Below are 26,884 nucleotides of genomic sequence, written 5' to 3' on the forward strand. Positions count from 1 at the left end.
TTCTATTTATAAATTACTTGTAGAACATTTTATTTCATAATCAAAATTATTATATAATAGTCAATAATTTGAATATTTGTTGAATACAATCAATTTACGACAATATTCTGATAGAATTCATCAATATAAACGAATAAAATTGATTCTAAGAAAATTTCTATAAAAGATAAATGGAATATCTTACAACATTGTTCACAATCAAAGATTGTTGCTGTCCTACATTTTTAGACTAAATAGTCCTTTAAAATCAGGAAATTTAATCGAATTAAAAATCTAATATAATAATTAATTGAAAAACTATGCAACAAAACTTTTCATTGCGTATCTAGAGTACTCTCTAAAGAATCTTTATCTTTGCTTTCTAATTGTTGTCGCCACATGTTGGCGTATACACCTTCTTGTCCTATTAAATGTTCATGTCTACCTCTTTCGACTATTTCACCTTCTTGTAGTACCAATATTTCATCAGCGTGAATAATCGTAGACAAGCGATGTGCTACTATAATTGTCGTCCTATTCGTACACATTCTATCCAAGGAATCCTAAAATAATAATTAAAATGTCAATAAAAAATATCTTTCAGATATATAAATCATTTAGAGAAGATATAGAAGACTAATGAACTATGAAATTAAGAACATATTAGAAAATGAGGATATAGTAAATACAATTACAGCAAAAAGAATACAATGGTATGGGCGCATTAAAAGAATGGAAAAAAGACAGGGCACAAGGAAAATCACAGAATGGAGACCGAGCGAGAAAATATTATGGTGTATGTGACTGGAACAAACAGATGAAGGACAGAGAAAAATGGAGAACAATAGTCGAAGCTGCAAAAATATGTGATAAACTGTAATTAAATAGGGTAAAATGTGGGCTGACCACCCACAAAAATACAGGGTCAAAAGAGCTCACTTTTGAGTGACTACAATTCTCAATAGAATGTATAGTCTTGTATATATATATAGTAGATTTTGTGAAGAAGTGTCAAAGCCGGGAACGAGTTCTTCTACTGGAATTGTTACTTAAACTTTAAATGCATTTTTTGAAATGGTTGACCTGATATCTCAAGCTCTACCTGACCGGTTCCTTTGAAATTTGGTGAAAATCGGTGTCTGCCGAATTTGGAGTATTTCTAAAAATTCGAAAAGATCAAAATAAGGGGCAAAAAAATTGATATTTCATGTCGACGCCATATTATGAATTGTTTTTGGATAAGGTCAATACGATAGCAACATCTTCACATATTAAGAATTTTTCAAATTTATTGGTTCCAGTTCACTACAAGACTACAAGGGCTGGAACCATGTCAACCCGGGTGAATCGTTTACTTTACCGGCCTATAATTTATTGAAATTTTGTTTTTTCTCATTTTTTTTTTTATATTCTTAAACACAGTAAATATGGATAGTAAAAATTCTTTTCAATTTTCTTACTTTAGTTTCAAAAAAACCTAGAGTTTAGTTAGTAAGAATACCCCTTTTAGGCGAGCGATGGACCCCCAAAAATATGCCCAAAAAATGAGTTGACCGACCAATACAAAACGCAGAGAAAAAACCAATTGAGATCGATAAATCGTGTTATAAGGAATAAAAAACCCTAATAATAGTTTTTTTGTCTCGATGGTCCGTAATTTGTTATCAACTAAAAAATTACGAAAAATGACAAAATCGTTACGCTGATCATTTTCTAAGGTAAAGTGGATTAAAATAAAGACTTTCTTACTCTCAGTTAGTATTTTTTCGAAAAATTCTTCGATTTCGACTTACACGCAATTTAAAATCAAAAAGCGTATATTTCAAAAACAATTTTTCGGTTTCTACCACAGCTTTGTGAAATTTACAAAATGCAAATTATTCGTTAAAACATGAGCTTTTAGGCAGTATTTATTTTCTTCGTGCTACATTTTTTTAAATGACAAATTTTTATTGCAAAATTCGTAAAATTTACGGATTTCGAGGCGGATTTGCGGTGACGAAGCGCGAAACTATTTATTAATGGCTAATGTTTGTTGTTGATACCATGTACTGTCGAAAAGAAGCTTTTCCCAAACCGAGCAATCTTCAATCCCACAAATATCTATTTTCATCGATCAATCAACAATTTTACGTAAACGTAAATTAATAAAAAATATTTATATAGAAACCTATACGTAAACTATACTTGTATAAACATTGTTTCATAAACAGATGTTCTAGCTAATTCAGATTAACCGCGTGTTCGCTCGTCTTGTTTGTGCGATTTTCACTTGTTTAAACTTGCACAAACACGCATAGTCAAACCAAGAGTTTGTCGATCGTACGTTTACTTTGTAATAGTGTTTTTATGCGTCCACGGGGAAAAGTTACTAGTTGTTGCTTTTAACAAAAGTGAATAATTAATTTATTTCTACGTCTGCGACAGTGTCCCAATTCATTTTTCGTTAAGTGCCTTAGGGCCATGTTTCACATTATTCATGTGAAAATAATGTAAAAAACTCATTTGTTCTTATCCGATTTTCATTTGTTTTCAAGTTATGGAGTAATTAAAAATGTTCATCTAGCTTTCCACTTATATCTGAATTTTAATATTATCAAAGTATGTCATGTTCGAGGCTCAAAGGCATTTGACAATTCTGACGTTTTGATGAACTGTCAGTGTACAGTAACTGAACGTTTAATTCCGAATTTATGTGATTGTTAGTGTTGCAAAATGCCAGATACTTATTCAAATTTACAATATGCAAATATAGTGTTTGTTTATGGTTTCTGTAAAGGAAATGCTACAGCTGCTGGTGAAGAATATCGTCAACGTTTTCCACACCAAAGATATCCCGATAAAAATATATTTATTAAAGTTTTTAACAAATTGTGCGAGACTGGTAAGCTTCCCAATGCTAACATATCATCTGAACGCGCTACTCGACAAGGTTTGGTAGAAATAAAAAATATTCTGCATCTAGTAGAAGAAGATGCAACAACAATTTCACAAAAAAGGGTGATAAACACACTACAGCACCTACAACCAGAGAATTACGCTAACCGTATGGAGTTTTGTCGGTGGATAAATAATAATCATCGTGTTGTATAGAGTATACTCTTTACGAATGAAGCTACATTTATCCGTGATGGCATGAATAATACTCGTAACTATCATGTATGATCGGACGAAAATCCCCACGTAACAGTCGAAAGCAATTTTCAACATCGGTTTTCTGTAAACGTGTGATGTGGTATGGTATGGTAAGCAACATTTGGACGAACGTTTTCCAGGGCATTGGATTGGTCGTGGAGGTTCCATTAATTGGCCTGCAAGATCTCCAGACCTCACACCACTAGATTTTTGTTTATGGTGCTGGATGAGAAATGAAGTCTACAAAATAAAAGTGGACACACGGGATGAACTGATTAGACTGCAGCGCATATTAAAGAAGAAAGAAAAGAATCATTTGGGAGAGCAACAAACGCTCTTCGTAGACGAAGCAGAAAATGTTTAGGAGTCAATAGCGGCATTTTTGAACATTTATTGAAAGAACGCTATGATTAAGAAAATTTTTATGTGATAATTTGTTTATTTGTTAATACGCTATAACTTGAAAACAAATAAAAATCGGATAAGAACATATGAGTTTTTTTACATTATTTTCACGTGTATAATACACTCCTAGAGTTTGGTACGCTCCTCCCGACTTACCCTGTATAATACTTAGATAGTAGATAGTACAAGGTAAATATTATCTCATAATCGATGAGGAAAACCTACCCTGTAGAAAAAAGAATATTGAAATTTCGACAGAAGATTAACACCCGAAGAAAGTACTTCGATTTTAAATCGTTATGTTTTTCATTTGACTGCAAGAAAAAGAAAGGAAATTCTATTCTCTATCTCCTATTGAAAATTTGAAAAATACCTTTTTACAAGTTGCAGTAAAAAATGACTTAGCGCTATGATTTTGGCACTTCTTGGTGAGTTTGATTTGGCAGAAGTAGAAGCTGTTTATCACAAAAGTCTATGTTGCAATAGTTTTTTTCCTAGCAGCAAAAAAGAAGTAATGCAAATTAAAATTGATAATTCGCCAGCATAAACGTCAAATTACTTACAGAGATTTATTCTGATTGATTTTAGAAAATTTTTATTCGAACAGTGCGGGAAAAAATTGACTTATCTGACTATTGACTTATTACTACTATGACTACTTATTGGCTATGATTTAGTTCAACTTATCTAAAGATAATAATTTTGGTTATTTTAAGTAATATCCCCACTCATTATTTTATTAGAAAAATTTATAATCTATCGGCGCAAAAAGAAAAACTTGTGACAGTGAGACTGGAGATTAAATTTATACATACTAGTTGCAATGTTAAAGTACAGTAGATTCTATGATAACATATGTATATATACAAATGTAAATTTTATGTAAATAAATCAGTTTAATTTTTTGAAATTATACTTTATACATCCACTTTTTATTTTTTTTTTTTTTTGGTACACATACATTTTGTTGCAGAATTGAGAGAAATTCTATTTCGATAAGGCTTATTTTCGACAGTACATGGTATAATGAAAAATACAAATGGCCAAAAACACCATTAGTAATTAATAAATAGTTTCGTACTTGGTCACCGCCTCGAAATTCGTAAATTTTTTAAGACACATTTGTCAATGTAAAAAAAAGTGGCACAACGAAAAAAAAAAATAATCCGCATTTTGTTAATTTCAAAAAACTGTGGTAGAAGCCGAGAAATTTTTTTTAAACATACGCTTTTCCGTCGATTTTTGATTTTAAATTGAGCATAAGTCGAAAACGGTTTTTTCATTTTTCGTAATTTTACTAGTTTTTAGTTGATAACAAATTATTGACCATTGATACAAAAGGTTTTTGTTCCTAATCACATGATTAATCGAGCCCAATTGCGTTTTGTAGTGGTCGGTCAACTCATTTTTTTGTGCATCTATTTGGGGGTGCGCCGCTCGTCTATAAAAAACAATGTTTTGTCTAGTAGTATCAAGGATCAAAATATTTAATTAATTTTATCTTACTTGTATATTTCTTTCAGTTTGAGTATCCAATGCACTTGTAGCTTCATCTAGTAAAATAATAGCAGGTGCTTTTAACAACGTCCTAGCTATTGCGACTCTCTGCTTCTCTCCACCACTTAACCTTAGTCCTCTTTCTCCTACTTGTGTTTCATATGCCTCTGGGAACGTTAAGATTCTTTCGTGTATATCTGCGCCTCTAGCTGCTTCTATTACATCTGCATCAGTTGCAGTCAATCGACCATACTTAATATTATACCTAAAAACCAAATGATTATAAAAGGTGAACTATTTAAATAATATCTACATATTCATACTTTTACGGAAAGGGGTTTTTTTGTGATGTTCCAAATATAACTATATATGATTGCCAATAGAAAAAATGAGAATTTTTTTTACAAAACATGGAATATCAACGTAAAATCGTTAAATGTAATAATTAATGTATATGTTATTATCGAGAATTCAAATGATATAAAACAAAATCAATATAACAACAAAGATCCATTCCAGAAAAAGTAATTGTGTAACTTACTTAATAGTATTGTTGAAAAGTACCGTATCCTGCGGTACTACACCGATAGCTCGTCTTAGAGATTCTTGAGAAACAGTCTTAATATTCTGTCCATCTATCACAATGGATCCAGTCTCAACGTCATAGAATCGAAATAGGAGTCTAATTATTGTACTTTTACCACTACCCGAAGGTCCTACCTGTAACAAATGAAATTCCATAACTAAACTGCTGTATTTAAATCCCAAATGTAAATTTATACTTACAAAAGCGACCGTTTTACCAGGAGGAACCGAGAATGTAACATTCTTCAACACCAACTTTTCTGGAAGATATCCAAAATTAACATTATTGAATTCCACACCTCCTCGCTTGAGATTCATATCGGGTGCTCCAGGTGCATTAATAACTTCTTGTTCTTCTCTTAATAAATCAAACATATTTTCCATATCGACGAAATTCTTTTGGATTTGTCTAAAATATTTTTAATTAGAAATTACTGTCGAAAATATGAAGGAGTCAGAATTGTTTATTAACCGGTATACAAGATACAGAATACACTGCACAACAAACAACGCATAATTTGATTTTTTTTACTTTAAAAAATAATGCAAAAATATGAGTTAAAAATTACTACGATACGAAGGACAAACTAAACTTAATGGAAACTTTAAAAATATATATGAGAAGTTTTAAACAAAATATAAAAAATTAATAAGAGGCCTATCTTAATAGCTTGTATTTTGCATCAATTATAGCTCTAAACAGTTGATCTAAATCGTTATCTGGAAGCTCCCATGCATCCATTAATTACATTACAACAAGGTCTATTACCATGGTTTAGATTTTAATCTCAATGTGGTAATTTTGAAAGATCTTGTGATATACTACAAATGAAGAAAACTACGACTTGTGGTACCTATAATCATTAAGACAATCTCTTTTAATGATCACCATGGTTATGTTAACCTCAATAAACTTTCATTGACTCTTCTATATACTGGGATATGTCGAACATTGCCAATAAACTAATTTAATATAAATACATTCGATCATTGGTTGGTTTCCTATTCCAAATGATCTCTAGTAATATGTAGTCATGCTCGTGTTAATGGAGGACCAGTTGTAGACACTCTAGGCTTCAAATCCAACTCTCTAAGTTCTTACTTATTGTTGTTAGTGTAATAAATTTCCACCGTTTTAACTTGATATCCTTTTGTTTCTTTTCGATGTTTTAGACACTGATGATTGATTGTGACACTTGTCATTTAAACTTGTGGGAAGCCTTTCCAAACATTCCACTACAGCACACTTTCCGGGGGTGAGATTAAGATTTTGTCGCATGTTAAGCTTCATTTTAAAATTTCAATTAAATCGTAGAGTAAGATTAGGTTTTAAAACAAAACATTTATTTAAATAATTATAAAGTAATTAACAATCCTAAATAAAAGGAATATTTTCAGTCAAAATACGATAATTTTGCTGGAGAGTATATAATAAACGAAAAATACGATATAATAATGAACGTACCTATAATATGTACCGAACCAATTAAGGGGTACATAAAGCTGTACAATATAAGTAGCAAATAAAACATAGTCTCCTGGAAGTAGAGTATGTGGTACTACTACAAGATACACACATAGTAAACTTCCAGCTAATAATCCACCGCAAATTAAAATGTTCTGCATTGTATTCAGAATATTTAATGTGACACTGGATCTAAATTCTTCTTCCTGTAACAATAATTAACTTGTCAATATATAACATAAAAATTTTATATATCCTGCAATTGTTCAATTTATTGACTAAGATTATTTGAAAGTTGAATTCAATATCAACACTTCATGATGTCTAGATAGATTGGTATAAAATAAGCAAAATATGGGACAATTTCAATTTCAAAGTCCTATAAGTTGAAATATTATTTCTAATTTTTCAGACAAATTGTTATAACTTCAATTTACTAGGTTACATCCCTACTGAACAAGAATATAGAGTGCGGAAAGTAAAACTTCACATAGTTTTTCAACTTTGAAGTTCCAGAAAAAGAAAAATATTTTATACATCATAGTTTAGCTTCGCATGTTTTCATTATCTAATTATGTATCATAATTTTCATTATTTTTTAGTGGAGATTTGTCAATTTTGGGTAAATAATCGTCGTCAAACAATCCTTGGTAGACAGAAATACCATCTTTATCCAGCCTGTTCCATCAAGACCTGCACATATTCTTCAAAAGGTCATCATGCGTCTAATACATCCTGGTACAACAATCATGTTGAGCCCCCAAAATTCGAGAATTTTCATTCAAATGGTAAGAATCGATTAGATCGAACAATTCATATCCGCATTTAGGATTGGAATAAGGTTCAAAAAAGTGATGGCCTTATTTTTTCTGGGCCATAAATGCTTGTATGGTGCAAGGGTAATGCATAGGCCGTTAGGTTCTAATATAGAACTTTTGCAAATGTAAATTGTGTGTATGATGTAAAAATTTACTCATGTACGAAATGGCATCTTTCACTATACCTGGAATGTTTTTTTGGGTACCATCTAAAATAATATATAAATTATTGACGTTTGGAGAAACACCGTGAGAAATATATTAATAAGAAACTTTTTTCAATTCAGACTGTAGATTAATAAGTTTTTTGATCGATAAAAATAATTGCAAAACTATTTTATTTCATTATCCAGAATTGCTTGGTAGAAATTACTCCTTAAGTAATCAGAAGCAAGTTTAGTTGTTTGGGTATAGCTATAACATTTTTAAAAAAAGTTTTGGGCAATAATGGGTTAAAACCAATAAATCTAAGCGATATCCCTCAAATTAACAAATCAATAAATGACAACTCTCTGAAAAGAGGACAAAACTTGCAAGTGTTTGGGTATTATTATAGATTAAAATTTGAAATAACATTTCCACATATGGTTTTCAAATCACATTAAGAAATAATAAATAAGTCAGATATCTTTTAATAACAATGTACTCAACATTTATTGAATCAAGTTTACGTTATGAAGTCTTGACATAAGGAGACTTATATATAAGAGCATTAAGGTCATTACATGTTATATTTGAGAGAAGTAGACAATATTCGACTATATTATTATGGTAGAAAAATTCAAAACACTAGATGTTTATGCATTGATACCATATGTATTATTATATACTTAAACATGATTTTTGTTCAACTACAAAACACTATAAATGTTTCCTAAAAATTACTTAATATACTTAGGTCCAAAAAGTGGTAATAGTTTACTGATTGAGGTTAAAATATTAGTGTACATATAATAAATTTAACGAAGCTACTGAAGTTTACATTTATAAAAACTTTCCAATCATAATTAATGGAAAAATGTTAATGAATAATGAACAAATTTCAACTCACTTTTAGAACTGTTGAATCTTCAAAGACAGTTCACTTTATTAGATAGTATTTTTGTATTGGTCACTTTATTAGACAGTATTTTTGTATTGTTAGTTTGTATTGCAATTCGTTTGATATTTGTGTTTTGTATGTGGTTTTATTATAGCAAGCGGTTTATTTACATTGTTTCTTTTGGATAATTTCTAGGAAGGTCTATTTATTTATTTGTTTTGTTTCTTTATTTTCTAGAAGTTTTGAGAATTCTTTTGGGTTATACAGTTTAGTCCAGTTTATAATAAATAGTCGTAGTGAACAGACCGAAATAGAAAGTAATAGAAGAATTTAAGCGAATTATATAAATTATTTAAGTGTAGTGAATTATATTTAAATAAATTAAGAACAAAAGAGACAGTGTCTATTAATTCACCTCACGAATAGAAATCGTACAAATAAAGTAGAAAAACATTACAGTATATATAAATTTCATCATCGTATTCTAATATTATGAGTACCTATACCTGGTATTTAAGAACAGCTTCCTTGAACGCATCAACTTCATATTGTTCCGCTCCATAATACTTCACTGTTTCAAAATTGAGTAAGGAATCTACACTTCTAGCCCTAGTTTCGTTATCAGCTAAATTCATCCGTCTCTGGAATTTTGTTCTCCATTCTGTTATTATAATTGTTAAAGCTAGAATTGGAAAATATAATACGAATGATTAGTTTACTACACAATTAATTGCTTAGCAGACTCTTTTCAATAATGTTAACATTAATTAGATACTACTTACTTATGTATAACACCATTGTAACGAAAACGATAAGTCCAAACCAAATGTTAAAAGCTGCAATGAAATATATCACAGCTATCAAAATATCGACTATGGTTGGCAAAATTGAGAATATAATGAAATTCAATAAATTATTAATACTGTCCGTTCCTCTGTCCATAACTCTAAGAACTTCTCCTGTTTTTCTGGCTAAATGCCATCTCAACGAAAGGCTGTGTAAGTGGCGGAATAATTCTACCTGAAATAATATACGTTACTTTAAATTGTTAATAAACTAAAGGTGAAATCTGGTCTTCAACTTTAAGAGAATTAATTTGAATGTCCATTACAAGAGAATTAGAATTTTAAAATACCAGTTTACGAGACTCAATATTATAAGAAGGGTAAGTAATTCATCTATATTTTAGAAATGCAAGGGAAAATGTGATCAAATTTATTTTTTTTTAATCTATGAATCATGGTACTGATGTAAAATCTGCTAGAAAATTCTACATGTGAAAAATCCAATTCTATGCCAGACTACAAGTTGTGCATTTCATTTTCAATAAGAAGTAGAAGGTGTATCAGAGTTTCTGGTACAAAATCGTTCAAATTAATTAGCGGTACGTTTTTTTTTAAGAAATGTTGGTAGGATCTTCGAATAATCTAATTACACATCTAAATTCATATTATTTCATAGAAATGAAACTATTCTTTATAGTCTAAGATCTAAAACTGGAATTTCACAATGATCGGTAATATGGAATTTCTCCATCGTAAAACATTCATTTGGTGTCGTTACATACATTCCCAAGCGGGCTGACACCCTAGTGGATACAAGGGATATTTCCGAGGGTGGTCAATTTTTCGGGAAAAATAAACGATAGATAATATGCCTGAAAATTTGTCAAAATATAGTACTTGGCATAACTAGAGAAGATACTAAAGGGCTTACAAGTCAGTGGACACATAGGGGGTGGCAGACAATGGTAAAGAGGGTGAAATTTTGGAAAGAAACGATTAGTAGTATGTTAGCCTTTTTTACTATGGAATGGTCGATCCATTAGTAGTCTGAATCTAAAATGGCTGACACCTTGGTGGATACAGTTTGTTTTTTTTCATATTCATACAGGGTGTCCCTAAATTCGACTACCAACGTTTTAGGGGAGATTCCTTGGGTCAAATTATGCCTATCGGGACAGGCAGAATTTATGTCCGCAAACGCATCCTTTCCAAAATACAGGTTGTTAAAGTTTTAAAAATAAAACGATTTTTAAACTACTTGATCTAACATGAATTGATGATTTCTAGTTTTTATCATAAACATGCAGCAAGGGTCAAGGACCCTTTTCCCGCTACATCCTAGTGTATTTTGAGCTCAAAGTTAAGGTTAAGTTGCAATATTCGCCAAGTCTAAAGGCAGTTACGCCATTTTCAGTTTCAAAATCCGCCAAATCCAAATCGGCTAATAGAAGCGTCTAGTTTCGTCACGTGACTACTCATGATCCTCTGCGAGTTGCATACCCTTTATGCTTTCTTTCCACAGGGTGTTTGGATTGATTGAAAAATATTTGAAAAAGATGGAAACTATTCTTAAGCCAGAAGAGTATGAAAAAGTTCTAGGAAACATGGAATCGTTCATCATATTGAAGTCACTGTCCCGGTTAAATACTGGAAGTCTGAATCTGAAAAAGTGCAAAAAAAAACGAACTTGTGGCACTTCAGGTTCAATCCATCAAAAAGGATTATGTCGAGAAAATCAGTTACAAAACCAAAGCTTAATATGTCTCACTTAAACCCAAAAGCTTTCAACGGACTTTGGACAAGGGTGGAGAAACTACGATATGGTAAAATTTTATCGATATTTGTAAAACCAAGAAGCCGAAGGTCTCAACAATGAAGCGTAAGATCTCAACAATGAAGAATAAGCATTATTGTTGATGAGGAAATTGACTAAGATATTGTGTGATCTAGTATAACAATAAAGACTTTATTTACTTTTTATAAAACATTAAATTTTATTTTATGATACTTTGCAATAATTTTAGTAATAATTAAAGTCAAGATTTTTTACTAAAGATTAGTTCTACTAAGCCTATACGTAATTAAAGAGTAAAAAAGTTAAAACAACAATTGATATAGCTTTTAAAGTTCAACCCCTTTCTAAATATTTTGGGGATCATTGTCTCTGTTATAAAGTAAAAAATATTGATTTTTTGCTAAACAAATTAATAATTTCTTATGATTGGTTTGTTTGTGACAGTTTTTTTCCACTTTTCCGAAAATTTCTTGAGATGGACTTGGCGGATTTTTATTCTAGGAGTTTCAATTGTAAGTGTTGGTTTAGTGATGGTGTAAATAGTGTATTCGGTAATAATTCACACTAATAGTCATTGGTCATTGATATAGAAATCATATTCAAATAAAGTTCCGCAATTCTTTTTTTTTTTTTCGAGAAATTATGTGAAGTCAGCAATATGTTTTATTTCAAAATTCAAGTAGTTCATTTGAATTTTTTCAGAAGGACCTCTATTTTACGTCATACCAATATGTAAATATTTAATTTGAATAAATATTTATGATGTACCTATGTGTTTTTAAGAAATAATTATTATGACAATTGAAACACTTTTCTATTTGTTCTCGAGATAAGGTAAATATGACGCTATCTCAATTATAACAATGACGAGAATTTTCATATCATCTTTTTATCATAAAGATATTATCTTGATGTCATGTTATCATCATGCATGTTTATCAAAAAATGTTCGAAAAATTTAGAACTCGCGAGATGTAAAAAGATTATAAATAAATAATATTAAGATTTGTTAAGGCTGCTTGACATCGAATCAAGATAGGGTACAAGGAATTGCATACCATCTCTCGCTGGTCAAATATGGTTGTCGTTAAGCAAAGTTGTTGTCATTGCATCATAGCTGTTAATAACCATCTAATCTAAGTAAAAGTTAATCCAAAAGTAACTAGATTTCTCCTTAAACTTGTATGCAATTAAAATGGAACGTATGGATGCAAGTATATATCTATCAACTGAGCTATATCTGCAAATGCTTTTTATAAATGCATGTTGCACTGCATCGCTCAATGTCAAGCGTTTTTTTAATAAAAATCTCTACAAATTTAAATATGTAGCTACTTCTAAGGAATTACCCTCCAACGGGTACTAGGACACACTGTAGCAGATAGAAATGGTACAAGGAATTGCATGTAATCTCTTGATGGTCAAATATTGTGTGATGGGTCTTGCATGTTGTTAAGCAAAGTTGTTGCTTTTGCATCATAACTGCTAGTAACCAGCTACTGCTAAGGTATTATCCTCCAAAGGGTACCTGGACACACTGTAGTAGATATAAATGGAATAGCAGACAGATTTGTTAAAACAAGGCGGATAAAATCTTTACAGGACAATAGTGGAAATCGTAGAAATGGAGGTAGATAATAAAAAATCAATTATTGGAGCGATCTACAGAGATTGAGATAGGCAAAGATACTCTTGTGAAACTACAACCAAAGTTGAATGTATCAATCTAAGTAAGAGTAACAAGAGTCCTGTCGAGGCATTGTCTCTTAAGTGGACACCTGAAGAAGCTGAGTTTAGTAGAGGATTATGATATGTACAGGACGAAACCTCAATCCACATTCTTTCGAATTGTGAGTGACTACAGAACTCCTGAGCATTACACCTAGGAGTGTATGGAATAGAAGATACAGATCTTTGACTATTAGATCCATTCCTCATCCTAAACTTTCTGAAAGGGGAGGATTAACAGATTGGCTGTAAATATTGAGAGTCTCCACAGCAAGAAAAGGTAACACAATTCATATTTTGAGTTGTAGTGTATTTGACACCGTAGATTGAAAATACACGTGAAAGAAAACCAAGAAACGATTGAGAAATATAGAAAAAAAAACTAATTATCTTATAAAATTTACAAATGTTTTCAAATTAAATCAAATAATAGTTGAATTTATATTATTTTAATGGTAATTATGATACTTACTTCCACTTCCCTTGTGGTGTATTGCTGTACTCTAATCCACATGAATGATCTTAAATTATTTAGAAAACCCATACTTCCAGTACCACCTCCTTGTAAAAATTTCAATCCTACATATACTAAAACCCAGTCCCATCGAAAAGCTAAAGGTCCACTTTGCGGTGTTTCAGATAAACTATCAACTGAAAACAAAAATTGAATTATTATTAAGGCATCATGTTATTACTTCATCTTTTTGGCTATACTAAAATCAGAGAAAACCAAATATGGCGCAATAGTGTGACATAGAAAGTTGAATTATGGCAGTGGCTATGTTCTAAATACGTCAATTTTAGTAAGAAGTAAACAAGAAATTGATATTTTATCCAATTCTCATGTTAGAAGGTTTATTAAAACAAAACTATATCATATACACTTAGACCACGTTCCACTTAAAGCCTACAACGAATATAATTTTTTTAAATTCTAAAAAAGGCAAATTAGGAAAGCGATATTGCCAACAAATGGTCTCTGATTAACAATACTTGTAATTATCTAATATATCGTTAAACTTTTTAAAAACAAGCCTAAATTAATTGATTTTAAGAATACCAAGCTAAAAGTAGTCTGTATATTTCTAACAATATGGGAATCTTCTCCTGTACCATCTAAAATTTCTCTTAGTAATGAAGTTTTATACCAACATATGGGTTTTACTGAGACCAAAAATGATCATTATGCCCAATAAGATTCAATTGTGCTCAAGCAAAAGTTGAAAAATATCTTAGTTGTAGGTTATGTTGGTGGCGGCATAGCTGCAATTCATAATTGTATTTTGATATGAAAAAAGGTTTTCCATATTTATCAAAATTATTTCTATTTTGTTGTTTTACATTTTTCATTTCTTTTTGATAATTTCTGGATGGGTTACTCATATTTTAATGAAACGTTCATGAATAAATAAGACGGCTCATGAAATTTCTTAGTTTTGGCTTAGAAGACATAATAAATTTAACGTTACAAAAACGAATATTTTACAAAAAAATTAAAAATTTCTGAAAATAATAAAGTAAGAAGCTGAAGAAAAACCAATCAAATAAACAAAGCGAACAGAAACTGTGAAGTAAACAAGACACGTGAGTAGTGACGAAAAAAAAAAACATAATTCGTGAAACTTGTTCTAATGAATCGATTTTAACTGATTATTTCAATCAAATCGGTTTATACTGAGTCTGGTTTATCACAACAAATAACTTTTCTTTGATTTTAATTGAATATCATCACGGTATTCTAAATTCCAGGTAAATCATAATTTAGTGAAATATGATGAATTGTTTTCGTTGATAAAGATTTCTCTTAAAATATATCATAGAGGCTTTAATAAAAGTTAATAACATTAATATTATTTATTTCACTGTTCAACCTTCAAATAAAAGACCATTTTCAAAAATGCTAAAACTCAAATTTTAAAAGAGTAGAAGAATTTTGGAATGTCATAAATATATTTGTTGATCTTGATGGTTTAAAAAAACGAGCGAATGTCAACTTTCGAAAGAAATAATGTCAAAATATTTTAGTTTTTTACTATTTAAAATAGGTGGTCGGTGTTTTGATCGTTTTATAAAGTGAATACGAGGTGAATAAAACGTGCTTATTAATTTACATGAGAAATTTTTTAATGTAATGATAAAACAATATAATTGGACTTACCGATAAGTTTTTGATAAATAGGAACATATAAATTGATGGCCCTTCCTCCTGCCAATAACAAAAAACAAAACAACACCCTCATTTGTAAAGTAACATCTTTTTTTGGCCACAAGAAGGGTGACAAAATTTTCACTTTCTTCCAAAAGTTGTGCCATGTCGATCTATTGTCCGATTCCTGAATCAACAGTTATAAATAAATATTTTTATGTCAAAATATACAGAATATTTAATAAAAAATACCTTAAATTTCAAATTAACTGAAATTTTATCAAATTTGACATTTTCTTTCTGTTTCTTGTCAGGTTCACCTTCTGTCTTTGTTTTCATGTTGAGTCTTGTGAATTCGTAATGGGTATCTGGTCTTCTACGTCTGCCACTCATATTTGTCGGTATTTTTGTTTGAACTTAGTATTAACTATATTGACTTAGCGAATGATATGAATTAAAACAAGCAGATGTTCTATTGTATTTTCATAAATAATTTCTTTAACTTATTATTAACTTTAATTATTATAACTTTATATGAAAAGATTTTCATTCATTGATGTAGCAGATTTAAGTAGTTGCCGCGACCGACCACTGGATTAGATTATAAAACGAAGCGGAATTCTAAACGGGCGAAAACAATGCTTCATATCAGATCGTTCAGCGAAATTAGTCTGGGGGATTATCCGACTGTATCGTTATAAACAAATATATTGGATTAAACCGTTTAAGACATTTTTTTTTCTATATATACGAAATTATCTTTTTATCTATGTCTATTTTGTGTGTTAAAGTTGCTCAAGATACAGCAAAAAATAACGTACATATGGTGACTGTTGTTTCATATTATGCAATGTTTTTCATAAAGCTGCTATTTACTTTTTGTAGGGTAATTTATCCCTCCTGGGTCACAATAAAAAACACTTCCAACTAAATTCGAACAGCGAAAATTACAAATTAAAAGACCGAAATTAACCGAGTTGCGCGTTATTATTTCACGTCAATCGACTTAAATAAAACGGATAGTAGGTAATAGTCTTTATTCGATGGCAGCAAAAACGTCGAATTTTCAAGGGCCTCTTAATTTTGGCACGATAAATGAAGCTTAGCTACAGTCATACAACAGTCATTCATTTTTTTGTCTCGTTTTCAAAAACTGGTCAAAAAACAACGCGAAAGTCAGAATCGACGAGGTTTACTCGAGGACCTTCAGGAGTTAGACAGGGCTGCATTCTTTCACAATATGACTTAAGAATAAATAAATCTAAAACGAAAATAATGATAACTGATAGACAAGACAACAATTCTCTACAAACATCAGAAATTGCAGGCTACGAAGTGGTAAACAATTTTAACTATCTGACTAAGGCAAGATCAGCGACTACCAAGTTAAATAAAACATGAAAGACAAATCTATCCCGAAAACAACGAAACTCCGTTTATTTAATGCTCTTATCTTCCCCATTGCACGTACGCAGCGGAAACATGGACTTTAGACAAAGCACATAAAAACCGAATAGAGGCTTTCAAAATGTGGGTTCATAGACTACTCTTACGAGTATCATGGTCAGAATACAGAACTAACGTATCTGTATTCCAATAAATTAGTCCATGTACAAGGCTGCTAACCAGAATAAACCGCAGGTATCTGGGACATATAGCTAGGAGATCAATGGAACGATTAATCATAGAGGAGAGGAAAGCAGAAGGCAAACGCCCAAGAGGCAGATCTCCGGCTAAATAAGTAGATCAAACAAAACTCTTAATAAATATGAGACTGCATGATAGGCAAGCATGGAAACAACTGATAAATCAAATGGTGTCACTTCATCCTTTGGAGGATAATGGAAAGAGGAGGAGGAGGAGGTAATAGTCTTTATTCAATGGCAGCAATAACGACGGGTTTCCAAGAGTCTCTTAATTTTGGCACGATAAATGAAGCTTGGCTACAGTCATACATTGCTTTGTCTCGTTTTCAGAATATTTAATATGGTTGCCAAAAATTCTTCTGGTCAAAAAATAACGCGAAAGTCAGAATTCACGGGGTTTACTCGGGGACCTTCCCGTCCCGAGCTATCCCACATTCTGGACTTTTTAAAAGGAGTGAAGTTGTAAACACTGGGTTCTACAGCAAGAAAGAGGGACTCAATAGATCCTTTGGGTCGCAGTATATACTAGACCACAAATCCATATATACATAGGCTAAACAGGCAATTCATATTTGTTATTTAGAGTAAGAAAATACTTTTTATGCGTTTGGTATACAACAAAACAAATATAATATACGCTAAATATTTTGCAGATTTTAAAGGTTTTAATACTCTGGTTTCTCCGGGTAAAAAGTTCATTGACCTCTTGATTATATGTTACTTTTTACGTCTATAACTTTCTCAATTCTTAAATCAGACTCATATTGGGAGAAAAATTGTCATTTTTAAAATTTTGTCTTTTCTTCCATTTCAATTTTATTTTTAATTTTGTTGAAATATTATTTGATTCAGTTCAGTTTTAACTCGTTGCCAGATTCAACATGTCTTGGTGACAGTCAACTGCGCTAGCAATTAGAACTTAATCGTTTTGGTACTATTTCAATAGCAAGAAAGTTTCAAGCCTAAGGAGATATTTGGAATAACCACCACCAAAAATTTGTCAGATCAGCAGATGGTTTGTTGCATTTACTTTTAATTGTAGAGGAAGAGAAGCCACATAAAAAAGAAGTTTACTGGCAAGAGCCTTTCATAATAAGAAAAAACGTGCAACATTCATCAAAAATGATTTGAGAACCCACCAAATAACAGTCGTATTGGTAGTTAGAGTTAGATCAGTAGTTTCAAAACCACCCTTTTATGGAAAAGCTAACTCTTTATTAATTCATGATTTGGAAAAAAATTTTTAATTTTACTGTTCGAGTCATGACAAAAGCTCTGCATAATATCAAACAACAAGTAAGACTAATCATCAAGGGCAATATTTTGAACCTGCCATAAATTGTATGCAATATCTTGAGGGTTGTGTTGGTCGGCCTTTATTACAATATATATGGGGGTGCGTGTTAAACTATTGTCGATAATATATTTAACACACTATTTTTCAGTCTTAATAAACAGATTGCTTAAGCCGGTACTAAACGATGCGTCCAACGTTTGCGCCAAGATTCGTGTTCTAACGTACGGCTGAACATTGAAAGGAAGGCTGGATGGAATGCTGCAACTACACGATGCGTCCAACGTTTGCGCCAACATTCACCTTCCAACGTTGGCTGAACAGTAGACGAAGACTAGAACCTTATCTAAACTAAAGCCGGTACTACACGATGTGTTTAAGGTTTGCGTCAAAATTCGCGTTTCAACGTACGGCTGAACATTGAAAGGAAGGCTGGATGGAATGCCGCAACTTCACGATGCGTCCAACGTTTGCGCCAACATACACCTTCCAACGTTGGCTGAACAGTGGACGAAGGCTGGAACTTTACCTAAACTAAAGCCGGTACTACACGAGGTGTTTAAGGTTTGCGTCAAAATTCGCGTTCCAACGTACGGCTGAACATTGAAAGGAAGGCTGGATGGAATGCCGCAACTTCACGATGCGTCCAACGTTTGCGCCAACATACACCTTCCAACGTTGGCTGAACAGTGGACGAAGGCTGGAACTTTACCTAAACTAAAGCCGGTACTACACGAGGTGTTTAAGGTTTGCGTCAAAATTCGCGTTCCAACGTACGGCTGAACATTGGAAGGAAGGCTGGATGCAACACGCGTCCAGCGTTTGCCTTAACATTCACCTTCCAACGTTGGTTGAACATTCAACGAACGAACTTGCCTAAAGAAATGAAAACGTGACAAAAGGGATAAACTGCATATAACAGATATAAATTCTAAAATAAACTGGATGATACTGGCAACTTTGGTTTTTCATACAAAACACGCAGCAATCTCACGCGCAAGAGGACGAAACTGTGTGTAGTTGTAGAAATGTTGGTTCCAACTTTGTTCCTATGTTGGGTACTCCTTTAACGCGGGTCAAACAAACAGACTTTCCAAGGCCAACGTTGGAAGCAAAATATTCGTCGAAAGACATGCGCACTACGACCACACGCATCGTACGGTACCGGGTTTAGCGATTAAAGTAAATACATGCTCCACACTATATGTAATATTTGATTCAAGTGTATATGTTTGCGAACGATAAGATGACCTTCGACATTAAATTTATTTCTAAGGATAAACTACTACAGAATATATTATCATGCATAACTGATTTTATATTGTGTTTAGCAGAAAATGTTGAATAACTGTGAACCACAAACGAGATACAAATGAATTTATAAAAACAAAAACTGCTGCTGGAATATAGAACAATGTCACTGTCAACTATAGTAGGCGTACTGAGGTTTTTTGTAAGCACAACGATATAATTTGAAAATTGGAACTTTTTTTTATTATAAAATCTCAACTGAATACGGTCCTGTTCAATCATATTTTTTAACGTTACTATTTATATTTTTCGATTATACTTAATTGCAGTAGATGTTTCGTTGATTTTAAAAAATATTTATTGGAGAATCAATAGAACTGGCATTGATTTCACGTAAACAGATGAACCACAATAATTGAGAACACTGAACGGGAATGTAACACTAAACTGAACGCAAGCGCGACCAAATGATTCGCTCGAATTAGGAACCAACCGAAAAAATTTGTAGCGAAAAATAGTTTGTTATATAATATATTTGCATTATTTTTACGTTAATAATTCATAAACTCTGAAGTCATAATAGTTTTATATATTTGAGAGTGTAATCATTTTATATGTGCATTTGTTATACGAGGAATTCTCAAAAAAAATATTATCAGCTTTTCAAATATGTACGAAATACAGGACGAATTTTTTGTGGTTGAAGTATTCGAGAGGATCTCATGTTTTTTTGAAACAAGTTTAGAGGTACATTCGTGTACATACATGTATTCATAATGTGAATTAATCTTTCGAAAGAACTCTGTTATACTGGTTTGCTTCAAAGCACATTGCTGCTGCTCAATAACATTTTTTAAGAAAAAAATGACCTGAAATGCTTTTTCATCACTTTCGTTTTGTAGACAGAAGCTTTGTATCGGTTAGTGAACCTGAAACAGCAACATCTTCATCCACTTGAACAAAGTTAGAAAAACTCACAACGCTGACGTCAACTAATGGTTCTATTGCTGGTTCTTCATCATCCATATGTATTGGAAGATCTTCTTTTATGAAACCGGATTTTTTAAAGCAATTGAGAATCGTTGATCGTTGAGATTCTAAAACGAGCTTTCTAATTTCTTTGCGATAGAACGTCTTAAAATTATGGATGAACCCTTGGTCCAATGGTTGCAATTTGGATGCTGTACTTGGCGGAAAGAAATGGAGTTCCACGTTGAATAATGTAGGACTGTTATGGACAGTGCTATTGTCTAAAAATAGTAAAATTTTCCTCTTTTGTCGTTTCAAATTTCCATTAACTGTTAAAAGCCAATTGTTAAAAAGTTCTGTCATCATCCAAGCTTTTTTGTTAGCACCATAATCAGCAGGAAATGATTTCACTCCTATGAAACATCGCGGTTTCAATGTTTTTCCTATCACTAAGGGTTTTAGTTTTCTTGATCTGTCCATATTCACTGCAAGTAAAACTGTCAACCTCTCTTTACAATGTTTTCCCCCATGACATTTTTCATCTTTAAAAGTAAGCGTCTTGTCCGGTAAACATTTGAAAAATAGGCCAGTTTTATCAGTATTAAAAATGTCTCAGGCATCATAGTTTTCAATCAAAGTCTTCAATTTACCGGTCCAATCTAAGAAAACTGCATCGTCAACACTTCCACTTTCCTTACAAACTTTTTTAAACAGAACTCCATTTCTCTTTTTGAAATTTCTAAGCCACCCTTCACGTGTCACAAAGTTTTTGATACTTAGAGTAGACGCGAATTCTTATGCTTTTTTCTTCAACAACTTTCCGCTAATAGACACTTTTTGTCCTCTACAATGTCTTAGTCAAATGACCAGGCTATCTTCCATACGAGGAAATTCACCTTTAGTAGTTCTTTTCCGTACTCCAGCAGTTTCAGCAGCATTAATTTTCTCCTTGTGCTTTATTATGGTTGAGAGATGACTCAAAGGAATCTTAAATTCTTTTACAAAATCAGTTTTCTTCTCACCTTAAAATCACTATAAAGATTCAAAAATTTTTGGAACAGAAACTATTACTAATCTTTCTAAATCTTCTTTATATGCCTCTATCAATATTTTCCGTGTACGCCCTATTTTCCTTTTCTTTTCTTTCGTCCTTCTTTGATAAGGATCTTTTTATCCAACTATCTTCTTCCATTCTGGCTATATGCCTGATCAAAAAAATTCCTTATGTCAATACCCACCGAGAGCAGACAGATCCAAACTGAGGCATGAGCATCAGCCTAACCAGTTTGTTTATCAAAGAAATACTTAAAACTGAAATAAAACAAATAGGTCGATCCATCTCGTCATTTCTACGCCTGAATTTGGATTTTCTTTCAGTTTTTTTCTTTTTATATCTAGGAAAAACTGACATTTCGACTGAGCTGAAACTGAACTGAAAACTAGTATGACTGTGTGAGGGGTGCTACATATTTTTGAGATGTAAAAACTAATAAAAAATGTATTTTTCTTGTTAAAACAGTTTTCTATTCTAATATTCATGGTGTAGGTGATCTATTGATATTGTCAGTGTCAAGTGATATTTGATAAAGATAGCAACAGGTAAAATCAAGACAATTTAGAAATATAAACATATATAAAAGGTATAAGAAATCAAAGAAATTTGAGAAATTCATTAAATATATGGTCTTTAAACTGAATATATATTATTCTCTAAAATATTACAACATAATATAAACATAATAGTGTCCACAATATGATAAGAAAATTTTCTAATTGTAATAAAAAATACGGAAATTGTTGTCCATTTACTATAAGCAAAAGTCAAGGTAGAGGATTTATCATTCTATGTTTGTTTTTAAGAATGTGGGAAATCAGAATGTGATGCTGTTATTAGCTTGAATTGGATTAATTGTATATATTATAAAACTTAAATCAAGTTAACAGTTGTTTCATCTTATTCTTTTTATATTAGCATACTTAGATTAAAATACAAGAATCTAGCAGGAAATTTATCTCATCATTTCAATTCTACTGCGATAAAATGATTTATATAATACATATCTCTCACTTATTTTTTTACAATTTTTTTATCATTACGTTGAGTATCATGATAAAAAAAAACAATCTTTCTACTATACAGGAATATAGGAAACTTATTGAAAATATACATTTTTCTAACCATTTCTATTTATCAATTGGTCTGAATATAAAATTGTGACTCACCGTATTGGGAAAAGTTGTTTGGGCATCATTTAGACTAAAATAATCAACATTCTGTATTATTCCAGGAGCTTTCATGCCCAAAAAGAATATAAGTAGATAAGTAACATAACGAAATACAAAAAGGGACATCTCTAGCCGATCAGTTAAACTAAAAATTATAAAAATAATTAATAAATTATGATTAACCTCAACATCACAAAAAAAGTTTATCTAAATGAAGCCTTACTCTTTAAGTTGAAACCACCAACTCTTCTGACTCAAATTTAGAAAGGCCAAGTTTTCTGACAAAAATGCCAATGTCCAAAAAATTAATAACCCAATCCCATGACCTCTATTTGGAACTGATTGTAATAAATAATATCGTTCAACTTTTACAACCCAAAGTGAAAATGGAAAAGCAAATACTGTTAACAACAATGAAACTATCTGAAAAAAAATAATTAATACAATTAACAAATTTCATATCTTCTGTATCTTCTGATTTGAAGACAATACTAAAATCAAAAGATTATTTAACAGTAATGATATTACATGAAGTATAATTTAATATATTTAATTACTTCCTATTGTAGACTTACCATATATCCATAAAGTTGTTTATCATCATAAACCGTTAACCTTAAAACAAATCTAACAACTTCTAAAATTGGTATAAACAATATTGCAGCAATTTGAAGATTATATAATTTGGATGTTGGTAAATAAACTGGTGAGACTTGGTTAGCAAATCTTCTATAAATACATAGTTGTATTGACCCAACTATCAGTATATATGCTGCCAATATTGAAGGAGACCAGGTATTCATAAAGCATTGGGATATTCCATTGTTCACCCAAACATCCCATATAGAAATGTTTGGTTGACAATATGATATGTTCAATAACATCTTTAACTGAAAAAATAAAACATATAAGAATAGTTAGTATAGATTATTGAGTAAATCTGTTTTTTAATCAGTATTGTAACATGGTTGTTAGAGGGTCATAGTTAAACATTTTCTACAGTGGTGGATTTACCAGCAGGATGAGTAGGCGACACAGTTCAAGGGACACAATGTTTTATTTCTATACACAAGATTGAAAAAATATTGACCACACTGAAAAAATGAGTTTTGATGAGCAGATTAAGAGAATTTCAAGTATTTTGATGAAAATGCGATGGAGTTAAATGTAAACAAAACATATACTGGATACGTGAGAAAAGACAACAAAAAAGATTTGATGGAGCACCTAATGAAGATATTGGAATGGCTGCTAGTGATTACTTCAGAGTTAATACATTTTTTGTCATCTCATATCCAAGGCCCATGATGAATTTGGCTTGAAATTTTCATTTCTTATAACATTGAGTTGTTTGTTACCATTGGCTCTCTAACAGAAAGGGTACTCTAATTATTTCGAATCGGAATTAGTTCAGGAATGGATACACTTTTAAGGCTACCTTTCATGTTTTACTTTGTATTGTTCTGTGTACACCAGAGTCAGAGACTTTTGAGTCAAGAAAGCTTAACATTTCAACTCTTTTAAGCATAGTCAGACCTAATGAAAATTTTTTCATACAATATAATTAATGATTTTGTTTTTTAATTGTGAGTGGAATGAAAATATGCATTAACACTACTTGATATAGAAGGTTAAAAAGCTTACATAGTTTACCTTAACTTAAAAATGGTACTTTCAACAGTTTTTTGTAATGGAAATTATCAAGGATCTTACACAAATTCTTAGTTTTCGAATTGAAATTTTTTAATAGAAAATGTATTTTGAATAATTGTTAACTAAGGTATTGAATTTCAGAGGTCAGTATAGGTGGCAGAAGATTAATAGCTTACAGGTGGCTGATCTGTTATCCACCACTGAAGTTAGAATTTCAATTAAATGATACTAATTAATAATAACACTCAAAATCAACATTTTTCATAACTTCATAATCATTTTTTATTATTATGATCTCAACTAATTTTTTATACCAAAAAGTTATAAAAATATGTAAAATTACAGGAAAAAAATTATATATTAAGGAAACGTCGAGAAAACACTTCTTTTTCTAAGAAATATTAAAAATTTTTATCTAGTTTTGATGTAACCCTTTTGATAAAATTTCAAAATAATTCGGCATTGAATCATATCTATTTCCAAACACAAAAACCTAATAATCAATACTACTAGGGACCGACAAAAGAAAACATGTAGTTCTTATCAACAAATTACATAAAGAAATTAAAAAATATAAGTATATATTGCTCATTACATTTTAATATCAACAATATGTAACAATACGGTCACTATTGAAATATAAACTAAATTACATATGACTAAAAATGTATGTTTTTTACAACTATTTAAAGATGTGTACGGAAATCATAGTTATAAACAAACAATTGTAGGAAAACTCTTTGTCTAAAAATTATGAATATTTTTTAAACTTACCTCAATAATAATTTACACATTAACTGACATAACTTATTGCTAAATTTTTGGGAACGATGGTTTTAATCCTTATTAAAATTCAATTTTATTGTTTAGTCATAGTGTACTGATTCAAGTTCAAATTGGATAATATTTAGGTTACGTTCTTCTTTCCTGTATAATGCGAATTTTAATTGTCACGGTACAAGCTAACAGTTTATAAAAAATAAGAAACAATCCAGGAAATAAAAATATCTAAACACTGTCTTGTGTGGTAAAAAACGTAAATGTTCAAATTATTATTGATATCGACGCAACTAAACGCTTTTGTTATTTTAAACGTAATCACTTTATTTAACTTTTTAAAAATATGCCACAGATCCGACTTTGATCTCTTGCGCTATCGACTATAAACATTCTAAATATATACACTATGAAAATATTTCTACATATTCAAAAATTACACAAATTCCAGTTTGCACATAAGCGATTAAAGGAAAATTAGAATGAATTACCCATAATAGAGCCAATATTAGACAGTATTTATAAGTATTAAGTAAATAAAAGCATTTATTTGAATGGGACTTTTGGTATTATTAGGAAACACTATACAATAAATTACTACATGATTATTTATATATTTACCATAAATTAATAGTTAAGTAAAGTATTTATGGAAAAATAAGCTAGGTTCATAGATTGAAACGCGTTGAAAATTTAGAATTTCAATATATGTCTATATATGTACCAAATATTGAAGTTGTAAATATGGAAAAGCTTAAATAGTGTATTTATATCTTCAATACTCCAACGAAATATGTCTCTATATATTATATGTTCTCCAATAAATTTCGCGGTGTGAACAATCCTGTACCTTATACAATAGCTTTATAAAATCATATACAATATATATGAGAACTTTATGTAATATTTGTATATAGTTAATAGTGGGATATATTTTAGTTTCTAACGCGTATCCATCAGGAAATTTTATGTACTTCAGGAATAATATGCACAAGCCGGACCTGTCAAAGTTTAACGGGATATCATAGTTACTTAATGTAGATGTCAACAATTCAGCAACATAAAAAGAGTTGCATAACCAGTCTGCGTGGAATGTGGCTCCACCTATAAACGAGACTTACATTAAATTCATATATTTCAAATGATTCTCACCTTACGTCTATAGGAATTCTATAATGAAGGTGCAACAGAGATAACACTTTTTTCGATATGATAGTGTAAGTGTAAATCAAGTAGTGAATGTAAAATTAAAATAGTTGACGTCGAATGTTTGTAGGTGCATGTCAAACTGTCAAAACAAAAATCGGATTATTTCGGTCGCTTAATTTTTCAATAACTTTATAAATGATAATTAACATGTGATAAGTGGAAGTTAAGTTTACAGTAGGATTTGTATTTATCTGTGTTGTTTATTTATCATAACAAGGAAACTGTTTCATTGAAAGGTGTGTAAGTTAATATTTTGTTATCGTTTAAACCTTTAAAGAGTAGCAAGTTTTAATTGATTATTGAATTTTTTTCATTCTTTTCATTCTAAGCCTTGAATTTCTTAGTTTCTCGCCTTGCCTTTTTATTGATTTGTTCAACCTAACCTCAAACAGACCTTTTTCATTATGTGCCTAAATAAACATCAGCATTTTGTCACAACTGCAAGGAGCTGCAGACTGCAGTATTTTGGAACATACATA

At 31.0% G+C, this 26,884-nt stretch overlaps 2 protein-coding genes across 5 annotated transcripts in view; one reads left to right on the forward strand and one right to left on the reverse strand.

The window, feature by feature from the left end:
• On the reverse strand, positions 1-26,300 carry LOC130898414 (ATP-binding cassette sub-family B member 6). Of its 3 annotated transcripts, XR_009059899.1 has the most exons (14): positions 25,194-25,505; positions 23,342-23,656; positions 22,990-23,189; positions 22,764-22,911; positions 15,393-15,567; positions 13,707-13,885; positions 9,709-9,946; positions 9,433-9,608; positions 7,067-7,272; positions 5,803-6,010; positions 5,558-5,736; positions 5,026-5,281; positions 4,083-4,960; positions 2,517-4,013 (listed from the first exon to the last, which is right to left on the reverse strand). XR_009059899.1 is itself a non-coding variant. In XM_057807701.1 (13 exons), exons 2-13 carry the CDS (start codon positions 23,648-23,650, stop codon positions 315-317), a joined length of 2,502 nt encoding a protein of 833 aa, XP_057663684.1. In that variant the 5' UTR covers positions 23,651-23,656; positions 25,194-26,300; the 3' UTR covers positions 1-314. The 3 variants fall into 3 exon arrangements, 2 of the variants coding, with proteins under 2 accessions (XP_057663684.1, XP_057663685.1); XM_057807701.1 differs by lacking the exons at positions 2,517-4,013; positions 4,083-4,960 and adding an exon at positions 1-542 and having other exon boundaries at positions 25,194-26,300; XM_057807702.1 differs by having other exon boundaries at positions 2,517-4,960; positions 25,194-26,300.
• Positions 26,277-26,884, forward strand: part of LOC130898410 (unconventional myosin-XVIIIa) — a 166,759-nt gene continuing 166,151 nt past the window's right edge. The window contains exon 1 of one of the 2 annotated variants that reach the window (XM_057807686.1): positions 26,277-26,641. The gene's annotated coding sequence lies outside the window, so the exon portion shown is untranslated. Of the gene's footprint in view, positions 26,646-26,884 lie in introns of both variants that reach the window. The other variant, XM_057807687.1, reaches the window with a different exon arrangement.

This window comes from Diorhabda carinulata, chromosome 10 (assembly GCF_026250575.1).
Source record: "Diorhabda carinulata isolate Delta chromosome 10, icDioCari1.1, whole genome shotgun sequence".
Lineage (NCBI taxonomy): Eukaryota > Metazoa > Arthropoda > Insecta > Coleoptera > Chrysomelidae > Diorhabda > Diorhabda carinulata.